At 40.4% G+C, this 14,922-nt stretch overlaps 1 protein-coding gene across 1 annotated transcript in view; it reads left to right on the top strand.

The window, feature by feature from the left end:
• Positions 1–822: 822 nt before the first annotated feature.
• Positions 823–14,922, top strand: part of sh3rf1 (SH3 domain containing ring finger 1) — a 54,241-nt gene continuing 40,141 nt past the window's right edge. Inside the window, exons 1-2 of the mRNA XM_085348406.1 lie at positions 823–1,093; positions 3,805–4,310. Of these exons, the coding sequence (XP_085204532.1) occupies positions 3,930–4,310 (381 nt within the window). The 5' untranslated portion in view covers positions 823–1,093; positions 3,805–3,929. The remainder of the gene's footprint in view (positions 1,094–3,804; positions 4,311–14,922) is intronic.

The following is a 14,922-nucleotide window of genomic DNA, read 5'->3' as shown; positions in this document are numbered from 1 at the left end:
GTTCCATAAAAACATTAAATAAAACATTAAATTAATGTAGTAAATTTTGTAAGTTTAAGTTTCATGAAGGAGGATAACTCAGGATGTGCTAAAAGGCAACCAAGCAATGCAAGGCTTGCTTGTTGTTTTGGGCACCAGGCCAGTAGTGAAAGGTTGCAGTGATAGTCTGAGATTCCTAACCTCCCTGAGGGGGCACACCTGAGTTCCCTTACTCCCACTGTAAGTGGCAATAACAATTCTGTTTAAACAAACCTTATGAAAGCAATGACAGTCACTAAGTGAAAATGAAAAGAAGTTATTGTTTTGAAAGTGAAAAACAAAGAAGAAAAAGAGAGAGTGGAGAAATCTAGCACCTAAATGCTGCCTAAATCTTATCTAACCAGCTGTGCCGTAACAGAGAGTTACATTCACAAACTGGGTTTTTTTGTTTGTTTTTTTTTCGTTTTTTTTTTAGAATATTTATAAAGTAATGGCAGTAAAGGCTGGATGAAGGGGCCCCCTGGGAATTTTTGCCCTGGCAGTTTTTAGAATTATCACCGCCCCTGCCATGTTATTGGTCCCTTCAGTGGAAAAAGAAATCCTGCAAAAGCCCCTGGCTTTAAATTTTGTTGGAATCTGGTCACCTTAATGTGAATACTTTTTCCCAGTTATATATCAGCTATATCACCTTTAAGATGTGTATTTTCCTACTTCCATCTACTTTTATTGTGCATTGAGCCTCCATAATGTTCCCATTTCCGACAGCACCGGAAGGCCACTTCACTCCCTCCCCCTCTCGGCTTGTTCTAGCAGCAGTCCCGCAGAGCAGAAGTATCAGCATGGCGCTCGGTGAGGCTGGAGTTCCGTTGTCTCTCTTGTATTGTGTTTCTCATGTCAGGTTTTACTCCACTATCTGATAGAGGTCTGCGATTCCTGCGCGGTGTGCGCCTCTAAACAAAACCTGTCTGGGTAAAAACGGCAGCATTTTCCTGCTGGATACTCACAGAGAAGTGGTTTGTAGATATCTGAGAAGGCTTGCTAACTAGCAAGGAGGCAAAAAAAAAAATTACGGGAGATACAGAGCAACAAGAGGAGGAGTCCTGTTCTGGAAGAGGTAAGCTGAATTACATAATAATAGTAGTTGAAGTACTTAGGAGTGTATAAATATATTTGTTTGTGTCTTAAAGTTGTTAAAACTCTTTATTTTCCAAGTGCGCAAACTTAACTGTTTGTTGGGTATTTTTTAAAGGGGGACGACGTTAAAGCAGCCTCCTTGTTGTGAAGCGATACTTGCTAACAAACTTAGTTTAATTTGCTTTCTTGTAGTTCAGTTCGAGAATAATCCACCTCAAAAGAAAGTAGCATAAGAATAATCAGTTACTGTTTAGCGTCGTTATGTAATGTTTTCGTTTTTTGTTACAATGTTGCGGTATAAGCGTAAGATTTTGTCATTTTAAAAAAAGAAAAAAAAAGAGGATTAATAATTAGTTTGTTGTGTTATTAGGATTTGTTTTTTTTTTTTAACCAGGTTTACTTAGTCGTGTGAATCCTCCTGCATGACTCCGTTCTTTAAACACAAATCACTGCACTTCAGTGCTTCACCGCTGCTGCAGGTTTCTTTTTTGTGTCTGGCTCGGCGGTGTTAACCGTACAGTCAGTTTAAAGGGTCCGATGATCCAAGATCACAGTTGCCAGGTGTAATTATCCGCTGTCGAGTAAATGAGATTAACTTGGCCTCCTGTCCCCCGCTAGGTAATCTAATGATAGACCTTAAAACTGTTCTTTTTTCCTTTTAATGTTTTTGCGAGATTTAGCAACAATTCTCTTATGCTTGTTAGGTTTTAGTGCGGCAATTCATTCTGCATTACAGTGCGGATATAAAACAAAACGAAGAAACCCCATTTTAAAAACACGGAAAAAGTAGGGTGTATATCTCTTATAGAAAGACACATGCAGCAGTGTCTCCATGCCTTGGATTGGTACTAAATCTTAGACTTTATAAGCCCACCATGATTTCATTTTCAGAGGCACTAAGCTCGCCGATAAATTTATGCATGAGGTTTCTTAAAACTGCTTTAAAAGTATTGACTCCTGGAGCCACAAACATTTCTGTTGCTCTGAAAAAATCGAGGTCTCCTCCGTAATAATCTCATTATAAACCATTTGAAGTCTCCGTAGGCTTGTTTTTCGATACTTTGCCTTCAAGTGTGCAGTAAACAGAAGTGTTTAGTATGCTCTAAATGGAGACATCTTCATCCTTACATGCAGTAACCTTGGTAAACTTGCATTGCGTATAAATAGCCTTTAAAATAGGTCGTTTGATTTGCAGTTGCTATTAGAGACACTAAGGTTCTTATCAGAAGAAACGGGAATTTGATACAGTTGTCCTCTTTGGCTTTACTAAGAACGCTGTTATGGACGTGATATAATTCTCAATATAAGAGACATGAGCTGCTGGAGACCAGTCCTGTAAGATGGATGGCATTTTATTGGAATCAGTGCTGTTATCCATTCTTCCTATTGATCCTTATTGATCCATGATCAGTTTTCTGTGTGCAGAAACAAAGTAAGCTTACACAAATTTCCAGCTGCTTTATCTTTTCCAAATCTGAACACATTGTTTATAGAAAGTAGAAAAAGGACTTGAAATTCTCAGGTGTGCAGAAGCTCTGCTGCCCTGAGTTTGACTTCACTGCTCTGCAGTGTGCAGCTGTCAGAAGTGATTAGCTTGGATGAATGCAATACCAGTGGACTGGACTTTTTTGGAACTGGTTTTGGTTCGTCATGGCTTGAGTGTTTTGGAGCTTGCATGTGTTTTGGAGTTTGTAAGTGTTTTGGATTTTGCAAGTGTTTTGGAGTTTGTACGTGTTTTGTCTCTAGGGGCCACCGTACTAGGCAACCTGGGAAGCGCGACGGAGACTAGAGCCCATGTGTTTGCAACAAACTTGCCGTTTATTTTGCAAATCGAGCTCAACACTGCCCCTAGCGTCCTGGAGCACTTCCGTTGTGATTTGGAGTTTGCATGTGTTTTGGAGTTTGCATGTGTTTTGGAGTTTGCATGTGTTTTGGAGTTTGCATGTGTTTTGGATTTTGTACGTGTTTTGGAGTTTGCACGTGTTTTGGATTTTGTACGTGTAAGAGACATGAGCTGCTGGAGACCAGTCCTGTAAGATGGATGGCATTTTATTAGAATCAGTGCTGTTATCCATTCTTCCTATTGATCCTTATTGATCCATGATCAGTTTTCTGTGTGCAGAAACAAAGTAAGCTTACACAAATTTCCAGCTGCTTTATCTTTTCCAAATCTGAACACATTGTTTATAGAAAGTAGAAAAAGGACTTGAAATTCTCAGGTGTGCAGAAGCTCTGCTGCCCTGAGTTTGACTTCACTGCTCTGCAGTGTGCAGCTGTCAGAAGTGATTAGCTTGGATGAATGCAATACCAGTGGACTGGACTTTTTTGGAACTGGTTTTGGTTCGTCATGGCTTGATGCTCAAATTATGAAGCAACACAATACAGCTTCAGCCATATGTAAGCATGTAAGGAGTTTCCAAAACCACAGTTCAGTTCATAGTAGGAGTTTGCATTCCCAGTAAAAAGTACTTTGAATCAATATTCACTGAGAACTACGTGACAAACTTTGTGGATGTTTGTGTTAAAATTTAAGTCATTATCTCGTAATTGTTAGAGTTGTTACAGCCATCTGCGATGTCTGTTAAATATGTATGCCATGACCTATTTCTTGTGTATACAGTTGATAAATATGAATGTCTTGACCTTTTTCTTTTTTCTTTTTTTATTATTATTGTTTTGTTTTTTTTACAGCTGATGCAGGTGCCATGGCAATAGCCGAGGCATGGGAGTGACGTGACAGTACTTGATGTGCTTCCAAACAAAAACCTTATCAGCATCATGTTTTTCTGCTGAATTAGAGGCAGAACACACAGAGAATGGACGAGTCCGTGTTGTTGGATTTGCTCGAGTGCCCCGTTTGTCTCGAGCGGCTAGATGCCTCGGCAAAGGTTCTTCCTTGTCAGCACACCTTCTGCCGGCGTTGCCTCCAAGGTATCCTTGGCTCACGCGGGGAGTTGCGCTGCCCAGAGTGCCGGACGTTGGTGGATTGTGCCGTGGATGAACTTCCCAGCAACATCCTACTTGTGCGGCTCTTGGATGGAATCAAGCAGAGGCCACGGAGGGTTGGTCCTGGGGCGGCAGTCTGCACAAATGGTACATCTGGAGCCATGGCCAGGGCACATGGAAGTGGATCTCGGGACCAGGGCACCCCGGGAGCACAACCCCAGCGAGCTCAGGCTAAGAGCACCCTCGTCCGGGTTAGTATATTAACTACCTGAGCATGGCTCAGTGAGTACACATCTGTGTTTCCCATTGTTATGGTCAAGCTGAAACAAAACAGAGAAAATCTGTGTGGATTAAAAACAGCATGTTGCATTACTAGCTCTCTAATCCTTGCTGCGGATTAACGGTTATCATGGTGACCCCAAAGCCAGCCAGTTGACTAGCAGCCCAACATTACTGAAGGCAGTGATTGAGAGCAGTTAATAGTTAAGCCACCAAATGATCCTGCACTCTATGCCAGCAGTAGATGGACTTACTCCCGTAAGAAGAGCTCGCAGGCCTTTCTTAGTTGCTGACATTGTCATATGCCACAGACAGCCTTCCTCTTGCGATCCCTGCTGCAGTGTTGCTTGTGAAATTCAGGGTGGATCTACAGGGTGGTTGTTTTATCTGCAACACTGAGGGGACTTGTAAAGTGTATTTAGAGCAGAAAGAAAATTGTGAAAGACTTGGAGTCTGTGTTTCAGTAGTTTTATTTAGATACCACTGATGAGACACAGATGACGGTGAAAGAGTGAAAACAACACACAACATTTGTTTCTCAATCTCTAAGCCTAAGAAAACACGAGTTTGATGATGGTTTAATCTTTAAGGGCAAAATAAGCTGTTCAACCTAAGATGGCATGTGCTGTTGTGTCATGCCATATTCAGTGTTTGACATGCAGATTCCCAGACATGGATTATACCTAATCCTAGACTAAATTCTTTACTCTATGGGGATCTTCATTGAATTTTTCCTTTTAGTCTAGGACTAGGATTATCTATGACGAGGAAACTTGCTCATAGACTTTATTTGGGTGGGCTGCCCAGGTCTATGGATGGCTATCCAAGTATATTTTAAAATAAATTTTATTTATTTGACTGCCCCAGACAGCAGTGCAATCAGTTTACTCTCAGACAATCCCCTCACCCTCATTTTGGCGGTGCAGTCTGGTTGCTGTTGTGAAGTCCTCGATGTCATTCACCAGTCAGCAAAACGTTCTGCCTACAGTTGAGCAGACTTTGACCACCACCTTCTTAAACTACATTTGATGACTACAGACTGTTTATTTTAAAGCAAGTGCACATTTAACTCATTTCAGTTCCGATACAATGCTGAGGTATCTGCATCAGGTAATGATCAGATACCTGTGTTAATTTAATCAGCTAATCAGCTCCCTGTAGGGGAGCATTAGCTTGACTTACACGTTACTTTGTAATAACCTTGTAAAAGTATTGGTGTTGATTAGTAAAATGATAAATGAGAACAGGACCAAGATAAATAATTTTTTTATAAATATGGTCACGTTATTGATTTAATTTATTTTCACTGGTCACATTTAAGGTTGGTGTTAAGAGTCATTAAGCTGCTTCATACTGCTGTCATTCATAGTTGTGCTAGTTTCTGCTTTACTCCCTCTCAGTCTAAGTGGTCATCCTTGCTGCTCCTCACACACAAACACACATCATCTGTGGAGCAGAGCTGTCAAAAGACAGGTGAAATTAAATGACAGCGTTGACAACAGTGTATTATGTCATTGTAAGTTCAGCAAAAGCTTCCCAGCAAGAGTTACACTAAACCTATAGAGAGCGAGAAAGAGCTGACAGAAAGTCTGTCGGTGTAAGAATATATACTGGAATATACTTCCAACCTTTTTATCCTTTGTTGTAAACTTCCTGCACGCTGTAATGCCTCTGCTTCTGCTGACTCAAAGTGTCATAAAAAACAGATCTGGTGTGTTGTCACTGATATGCAATATCAGATCAGCACATCCCTATTCACTGTCACAGTGGGCACATGGTATTTATTTATCAATTAACGTAAAACAGCATAACTGTACCTCCTTAACATGGTTGTGCAGCCCTTTCCTTCACACTAGCACTCGTAGAATCCAGCGGGAAATTAAAAAAATGCAATTTTTCTTCATAATGTGTTGTGATTTATGCTATTTATGCTTTTCTCCAAGCTGCCCAGGCCTATTTACTATAAAATGACATGTGATGTGTGTTTTAAAATATGTTTTAATTAACAAATTCTCTTTAGATTCTACATACACCCTTCTAAATACACCCATGACAGACCCGTGGGCCTTTCTTTGAACAGCTCTGGTCTCCACGAAGGGAGGATTGGGTAGATGAAAAGATGTCAGGGTCTTGTGTAGAATCACTGGAATGTCAAAGCTCTGATAATGTAGCTGCCGAGCCATGCAGGTATGAAGATCAGAGGCCTTGCTGTAAATTGCTGCTGGGGGACCCGCCTCATTTGCCAAAGTATCACTTCAGAGCTTTTGTGCTCATTTCAAAGCTGTTTGTGCTTTTTGGAATTTCCCCTCAGTGCTGAAAAGCCTGTTTGTTACAAAAAAAAGGGGGAGAGCGAGAGATGGTCATTCGAAACTAATACACTGATTCCCCTTTGAGGGTATGCTGCCCATGTCATCTATGAATACGGTTTTCTATTTTCTGAGCACTTCTATAGATTTTTCACAGTGTCATACTATTGACTAATGACCTCTCTCAAGTCTGCTCTCCTAAGGCTCTGTGCTGATAACAGAGAACAAGAAAAGACATGGCAGTGCAGGTGTAACATTTTCACAACATAAAAGCCAGAGATCAAAGCTCTCACTGATCTCTGGCCGGTGCTCCTTGGGGACTGAGCTGCCTCACTGCCCCCGGGTGACACCCTCAGTCCCACTTCTTTTTTTCTTTTCTTTTTTTTCTTTTTTTGTTCCCCTGGATTTTTTTTAATTTTTTTTTTTTTGGGGGGGGGGGAGATCTTTCAAGGCTTGATGCGGCTCTTGTGCCATTCCTCTGTTGAGGGAGAGCTCCACCTCCAATTCTTATATGGCCAGAGAATGGCTCTGATTGGGGACTGCCTGACAGATGCACAACAGGGTTTTGTTTCGGGTCGCGTCTGATCCTAGTGACTGACCGACACATGTAGAGAGTGTGTGTGTGTGTGTGTGTGTGTGTGTGTGTACACGCGCGCATGAACGGAAAGGCCACCAGTAACAGAAACTGATGAGTGTTAAGTGAAGGCGTTAGGACCAAATGGGACAAATGTTTCGGCTTTCTGCCCCTCCTCTTATCATCTCCGGGGTTGCAGCAGTTGTTTGACACAGCAGCCTGGCATTTCTTTGATGAGAGGATTGAAAAGGCTCATCTTGAATGTAGCTCTGTGGTTGTCTGGGCCCTCGCAGTCAGGTTGATGACTCACCTCCGTGGTGCTCCGTTACATGAGTGTTTTGTCTGCCTTTCTCGCTCGTTGACTCGTATAACATAGTATTTTGTTCATGCGGATTGAGAACAAATAACTCCTATGTTTTTGTTTTGTTTTGTTTTATGCATGAGAGCGAGTAAAGCTATTGGATCTGTCTGGAAGTCAAAGGTCAGGGTTCAGGTGTCATAGCAGTTGGGTCAGAGCAAAGGAAGGAGAGAGGGGAAGAATCGGAGAGAGTTTTTAGTGAATATCTTCAGCTATCATTGTCTCTCTCTGGAGAGTTGAGCCTGCACTGAGAGTATAAAAATAGACTGTCTTTCATGATAATTTCTGCCTTTGTCATAAAACTGTCAGAGTTAATTTTTAATTCAATTCTCCACTCTGCATTAACTACAGTTTGGAGGCTACATTTAGGAGGAAAATACATACAAATGATGCTTGTATCTTTTGTACGCTATGAAGGATTTGAGTGTTTTTCTTTATGAGTGTGTGCGTGTCATTATGTGATTAGCTGATGTGAAGTGAAACAATATACTTTCCTGACCTTTTTGGGATGTAATTAGGTCGTTGTCTCTTCTTTGGTAATGAGGGCTGCCTTTTTCTTTTTATAGGCCTGGTGTGTTTGATAGCCTTTTCTTCCTGGCATTATCTCACATTGTCCTCAAGGATTAATTCTAAACACACAGGAAGCAAAGCGCAGCCTTCTAATTTAGTATTATTTTCAGCTGATTGAAGGAAGTTGTCTAATATCTAGGTACCCACAGGACATTGGAAAGCGTTTTTGTTCCTCAGTTATTTTTGTAATAAAGTTGTGGCGTGTTCTGTCTCTTTTGTAGTGGATTTATTTCTTCAGAGAAAAAGAATGCTGTTTATGGGTTCCTTATGTAGAGAGATGTCATTAAAATTCCTGTGCACCTCCCTCGTCTGAGGTCGATGAGTCACGCTGGCGGTCTTTGATGACATCATATAGTTGTTGAGGCCTTTCCTCTTGGCCGGCTGGCTGACCTCTGCCTGCGCGGCTGAACCCCTTCATTACACCCTCACGCTGCCCACATACTGCAAACACATACTTACTGCTTTCCACTGGGAATTTTTCAAGAGGGCTTTGGTCTGTTCATTCCAGCTCTCTCAACACGCTCACACTTTTCTCTCGCCTCCTCTATATTTCCCACGCAGGTCTGCAAGTAGTTGCAACCTTCTGGACAGTGCATGCCGGGATTTTAGAGCCACCTGTAATTTTCTCTTATGAGCCACTGACACCAGCTGAGTTTTATTTTCTTTTTTGCTATATTTCTTCCATGTACCTCCTCCTCCCTCCTCACTGTCTAAATCTGTGCTGAAGCCTGTTAAAGGACTAATGAGATTAGAGTTTATTAGACACTGAGTCGGCTCTGCTCCCCGTTCTTTTACTCCCTGTCTCAAAGTGCTTTCTCAAAGGGAATTTTTGGGTCTGTTTATGATGTTTTAAGGTCTTGACCTTCCTATGTAAAGTGCTCTGTTAGGACTTTGGGATTTGGCGTTATATAAATTGAATTGAATTACTTTTGACTGCTGACTTTCATTCCTAGGAAACAAACAGTTGCTATCTAGTGAAGTAATCAGCGTGTCTTCATCTCTGGTTCCCACTGTGTATCTTTTAATACTCATCTAATGCACTTCATATTTTTTATAGTTTTTATACTTGTCCTTTTTTTGACTTTTGCACTGCTACAAAGATGGATGCTCATATTAAACATTAGCTTGGTGTTTGTTCAGGATTCAGCTTGCTCTCAATGTTCAGTTTATTATAGTTTTTATGACGTATTGAAAGACCCAAGAAGGCTATGGACATTGTTTAACATACAAAAGCTACAACCCTTCAGCTAATGTATTTCGTTAACCTTATAAACCTACTGTTCCTGTTAACTTTACCATATAGAAAAACGGCTCCAGATAACTATGGTAAAAGGACCAGTTCTTGTATTATATATTTTCTCAAAACTTTCAGTTCAAGAAGCCTCATGAGAAACAAAATTACAAGTTTAACAGATGCTCGAATTTCAAAAGTCAAGTTTTTTGCGTTTGAAAATTGTGGTTTCAATACTGAGTAGTCATAACCAGTAAAGTTTTAGGAACTAACACTGTTGCTCTTGCTCAGCTGAGGGTTGTCCACTGGGATTCCCTACATGTTACTGTGTCTTGTTGCTGGAAGGGGAAAATATACTCCCTGCTGTCTCTGTCTGTCCTCCTCACCTCCTTTTTACATAATTGCACATATGAGGCTCCAATTTCATGTCTGTACCACCACATATTCAGCAGTTAGTGTTATAGCATGTAGCGCTACATGAATCCACTGTGGCATTAAATTGTACCACTAAGCTAAACCTTCTAACCAGCTCTAGACATCCTTGTTCGTTAACACTTAATATTGCTGTCAAACAGGCGGATCGCTGTCATGGAGGTCTGCTTTGCTGCGACATGTAGTTCCATTTTTATGTTCTTAGATTTAACACTGGTCTCAGAGGGTTAGTTTCATTGTGTAGGTTTTGTAAGAAGTGTGTTAATGTGTTTCTTTTATGTTGTTTTAACACTAGGTTTTGGGTGGTCCGTCAAACATAAAATGCCACAGTTGCTGGGGGGAGGGTTCTTTGGCGAAAAATATTTCACAGATACCTTGTAAGAAATGTCAAAAAATATCTGTTTTTCTTGTGTTTAGACTGCAAAGCTAGTCTAGTAAAGTCCACAAATATAAAGATGGAACTGTAAATGAGCAGAATGCATCCTCCTCAAAGTAAAAATTTTAGTGCCAGTTTGTAATTTTAAATCCTAGTAGTAGATGGATAGTAAATACACTAATCCACAGTCTCACAGAGGAATGAAGGCTATCCTATCATGCCTTCTACATAAAGACGGGAACCTGGGCAGCTTGCCAGTTTATCACATTACTGATGTCATAGGCAAACATGCTCATAATAATAACCGTAATCATCATTTTTGGCAATTTTCAGATTCCTACCTATGTTTTGGAACAAATGCAGTGAATAAGAATGCGTGGGGTTGCGTAATACGCAGGGAGAAGCAAAAAAGACGGAATCAAGTGAGATTAAGGTGCATCTGAAGCATCTTCATTGTAGGGTTTTACCGCTTCCGAGACAACAATGAGATGAAGGTGTACGTCTGCCTTTTGTGGTTTTTAGTCCATCAAGATTTTTAGTTGAGACGCTTAGAGGAAGAGACTTTTGTTCCGAGTATTTTCCCAGACAGGCGGGGATGTTTTGTGTCGGTGTGTCTCTGAGGAATGTCATGAGCACTTGTAGGTCACTGTTTCTCCTCTAAACATTGGGCTTGTTGGGTCTCGTCCTACTTGCCAGCTCACATTTACCCTTTTCAGTACATCTTAAAGCATCAACATGCATTTTATGTGCATCGTCTGCGTGTTTGCGTTGTGAGACATCACCTCTTTAAGGTTTATGTGGTGATTGTGGTTACAAGTCTGTGTCTTTCACAGTAACTAAGGTGTGTAGTTCTGTTGATAATCAGGCATGCAGTGATGTGCTTCTGCACCTGAAAGCCTCCAGGCAGACTTTATTTAAGTGGTAATATTTTGTTCCAAGGCACTGTCAGGTTTATGCCACATGCAGGAGATGTGTCCATCATTTTCTTTGGGGTACCTTTATAAATTGCTTATTACATTTCATCTTGTGAGATCTGATTGCCTGAACTACCCAAACCCTGAGTTTTGAAGAAAAACAAAATACATATTTTGAAAAAGATTTAAATAGTTTTTGATTTGTTGTGTGTGGAGGATATCGCCTGTGCTGGCTTCCATTTGCAAAGGCAGGGTTTTTCCTGAATCACAGTGCATCTTTAGGGGATCTTACAGTAAAGATAATGACACTCTGGCCTTATTTAACAATTTTGATAATTTGATAGGTGGAAACGTCTTTTATGCTTTGTTAAATATTTTCCTTTGGCCAACTTTATTTACTGGGTCTTCATTTACTTGAGTGCTGCTGATTTCCCACCTCTGGCTCTGGATCACCTTTTTAAATAGTGGGGTGATCAGAATCTTTTCTATGCAGCAAAAAAAACCTTGATAGAGATTTGGTTCAGAGCGACTGTGGCAATCTCAGCTAAGCAAAAAACCTTCAAAAAGACTTTTATGTCACTGACTGTGTATTGATTGCTTGAATGCTTGCTTTATAATAACCTTGATAATGAAAATGAGGTGACAGTGAGTTCACTTCAAAAAAGGAAAAAAACCAAATGAAGAAAAAAGTGCAGATGAGAAACAAATTTAATAGCAAATTTATTTTTCTATTACATGGAAAAAAACAACTGATCAAAGCCTTACGTAGCACTTACAGACTAGACTGCACAGCCATGTTGTGGTAAATCTTATGTTAAAAGACACATCACCCCCAAGATTATCAAGAATTACAAAAACAATTTTCAAAATACAGAAGAAGTTTTTTTCCTTATAGCATGAGGTCATGGTACCAATGCCTTAAGCCTTAATGTGTTGAATCCCTGCTGTGTGTGCGCCCGTGTAAGTAAAACTAAGCTGTTCATGTTGCACTTGAAGCAAACACATTTTGAAGAAGTCACGTTTATTAAATCACAGGAAGGACCCAGAGTCTATATAGTGTCACAACCAAAAAATGAGGAAAAACAGCATGTCCATCAGTGTCCTTCGACAAGTCAATAATGTGTTTACACTTAAAATTGCTCAAAAACAGACCAATCAGAGTCAGAGGTCTGCTTTGCTGTGACATGTAGTTACATTTTTAGTTCTTAGATTAGTGCGATAAAAGAAGCATCAGACCTCACAGGGTTAATTTCATTGTGTAGGTTTTGTAAATAGTGTGTGTTGATGTTTTTCTTTTATGTTGTTTTAACACTAGATTCTGGGTGGTCCTCCAAACATAAAATGCCACAGTTGCCAGTGGTCGTCTTTTTTTTTTCCCGTTTTTTTTTTTTTTTTTTTGTCTGTCACATCTCCTGGCATGTCTGTCAGCATGACGATACTAAGACAAGCATCCACGACCTTCTTTACCTCAGTCCCAGTCACACCTGTGGAAGCTAACAAAAGCCTTTCTTTAGATCCTGTGTTGTGTGTGAGTATGTGTGTGGTCGAGTGGCCGCCTGGGTAAAGGCTCTTAGAAAAATGTTTTGGGGACCAACCACTTGTCAGCTTTTTGTTTTACAATCCTCTCAGTTGTGCTTGTCACACAATAATTCAGGTTATGTCAGCGAAATAAAAATGTCATCTAGTCTGTCTTGTGCGTGATGAAGTAACACTAAATTGTTTTACAGTTGTTTTCAGCATAATTTATCCTTTTGATGTTTTGTCAGCTGTTTGAGGGCAGGAGTCCCCCCTAACCACAAAGTATTCCCGAGGCACCTCTAATACCTGGCTGACCTTAACATAACAGTTTCACCTCTCACCCTGTGTTGTGTTTGGTGGGCCAGGATTGGTCATCCATGGACCGTTTGACTGCTGGCATGTTAAGTGTTCAGTTCCCATCCCTCAGGCAGAATCATGATTCGCTCAGTTTCATTTTCAGTTGTTTGACCTCTGACCCTGGGGCTATTGCTTGCTCTTAACCCACCTTTTAAGCAGCTGCAGCAGCCTCTGACTCACCTTGCTTATTTCCCAAGTGGGGGGAAAAAGTACATCAAATATTTGAAATGTCTGCTTAGGATTTCTGGTCTTGATTTTCCATGTTGGTGTTCTTGTATGTGCTGAAATGTTTCCTGTTTATTCTTCAAGGCCCAGCGGTGCAGTTAATCTGCATTTGTCCCTGAGAGACGTCTCAGCAGTGAGAAGGGACTGGGTATCCAGATGATGAAGTGTTAATGATAAATGTAACTGTCCAGCCACATCTTTTTCACCACTGGATGCCATAACACATTTACTTGCAGTGTGAACAGTAATCGCAATCGGAAGAGGCTTGGAAAGTACAGTCTACTCCCCGAAGCACAAGATTATAGTTGAGTTTGTCACAAGTTATTTGGATCACAAAGTAAAACTAAAATGTTGAGGGAAAGTGAACTGCAGGATTGTGTACGTCTTGAAAAATCAAATTGCATGCTAATCACTTTAAGAGCTCTGGGCATAAAATCTTGATTTATGAAAATGCCTTTTCAATTTAACAAACGATCTGCATCTAACACATTTTCAGTGACAGCTAATTGAATAGTCATAAAATCTATGAAAATGTGATAAGTGGCTCAGGTGGTGTTTTCAGATTTGTTGGATTTGACAAACAGCCCGAACCACATATCATAAAAGACAACGTTTCAAGAATATCAATCTGTTTTGTGGAACAATAGTGTTTGCCTACCTTTCCACAAAGAGCCAGTCTATAGCCAAACTGAGAAAGATCCAAGCCAGTCATGGTGTGGTTGAACTTCAGTAGAAGCTGAACTTCAGTAGAAGTTCACCGGGCATATTTTATCATAGTAAAATTGTAGGGAAAAACAGGGTTTCGACTAGGAACACCTGGCCGTCTATCAGTGTTGCCAACTGCTCATCCAACTCACGGGGGAGGGAACTGGAGCCTATCCCAGCTCTCATAGGTGGTCAGTCTATCAGCATTTTGCACTAATGTTCACAGCTACAACCAATTCAGAAGCAGCAATGAACCTAACCTAACCACTTAAGGAGGAAGCTAGGCTACCCAGAGAGATCCTTGACAAGCACAGGCACAAACTCCACACATCCCCATCCGGCAGCTGCATTTGAAGGAACCCAAGCAACAGTGCTAACCACCGCATCATTGTTCCACCTCCTTTTAGGATGGATTTGGGCAATTTCATTGTTCCACTAAAGCTCTTTGCTTATTATGTCTCTTGCTACACATAATTCATGTAGCACTTGCCACTTTCCATAACTCTGGCTTTGTTTGGGCACAAACGAAAGATAACTGTTTGTGTGCACCTCTGCAAACGGGAAGAGAAGATGAAGACTGAGAAAATGAGGGAGGTTATTTTTACATTTCCAGCATGAAGAGAAAGTAGTGAGTGTGTAAATGCATCAGCCAGGGTGAATTCAATCTTCTTTAAGCTTGTTTACATACAGGAATGAATAATTTAGCTTACCGTAAGTGATGCACAAAAGTGGACAGATGTCAGTTTAATACAAATTAAGGAAAATGTTGTCTTTTGTTTTTTGTGAAAAAAATGCATTTAATATAATGGTTATTAGGAGCAGCAGGCTAATAAGATATATTAGGTAATGTAATAGTTGATGCTCTTTTCTTAAATCAGAAAAAGTGAAATCCAGCTTACTGTTGTGCAACAGTGCCCATGTTTAGTAGTAGTAAAAGCTGTGGAGGGGGTTTACTTACAATCCTCATTTCCTTATTTTTACTTATTTGACTATAAATGTAACTTTTATGTGTCATATA

Source organism: Diplotaxodon limnothrissa, linkage group LG23, assembly GCF_057381915.1.
Source record: "Diplotaxodon limnothrissa isolate DT_005_m linkage group LG23, D_limnothrissa_male_GT1.1, whole genome shotgun sequence".
Taxonomy (NCBI): domain Eukaryota; kingdom Metazoa; phylum Chordata; class Actinopteri; order Cichliformes; family Cichlidae; genus Diplotaxodon; species Diplotaxodon limnothrissa.
The sequence above is the reverse complement of the archived record's forward strand: the minus strand, read 5'-3'. Positions and strand labels throughout refer to the sequence as shown.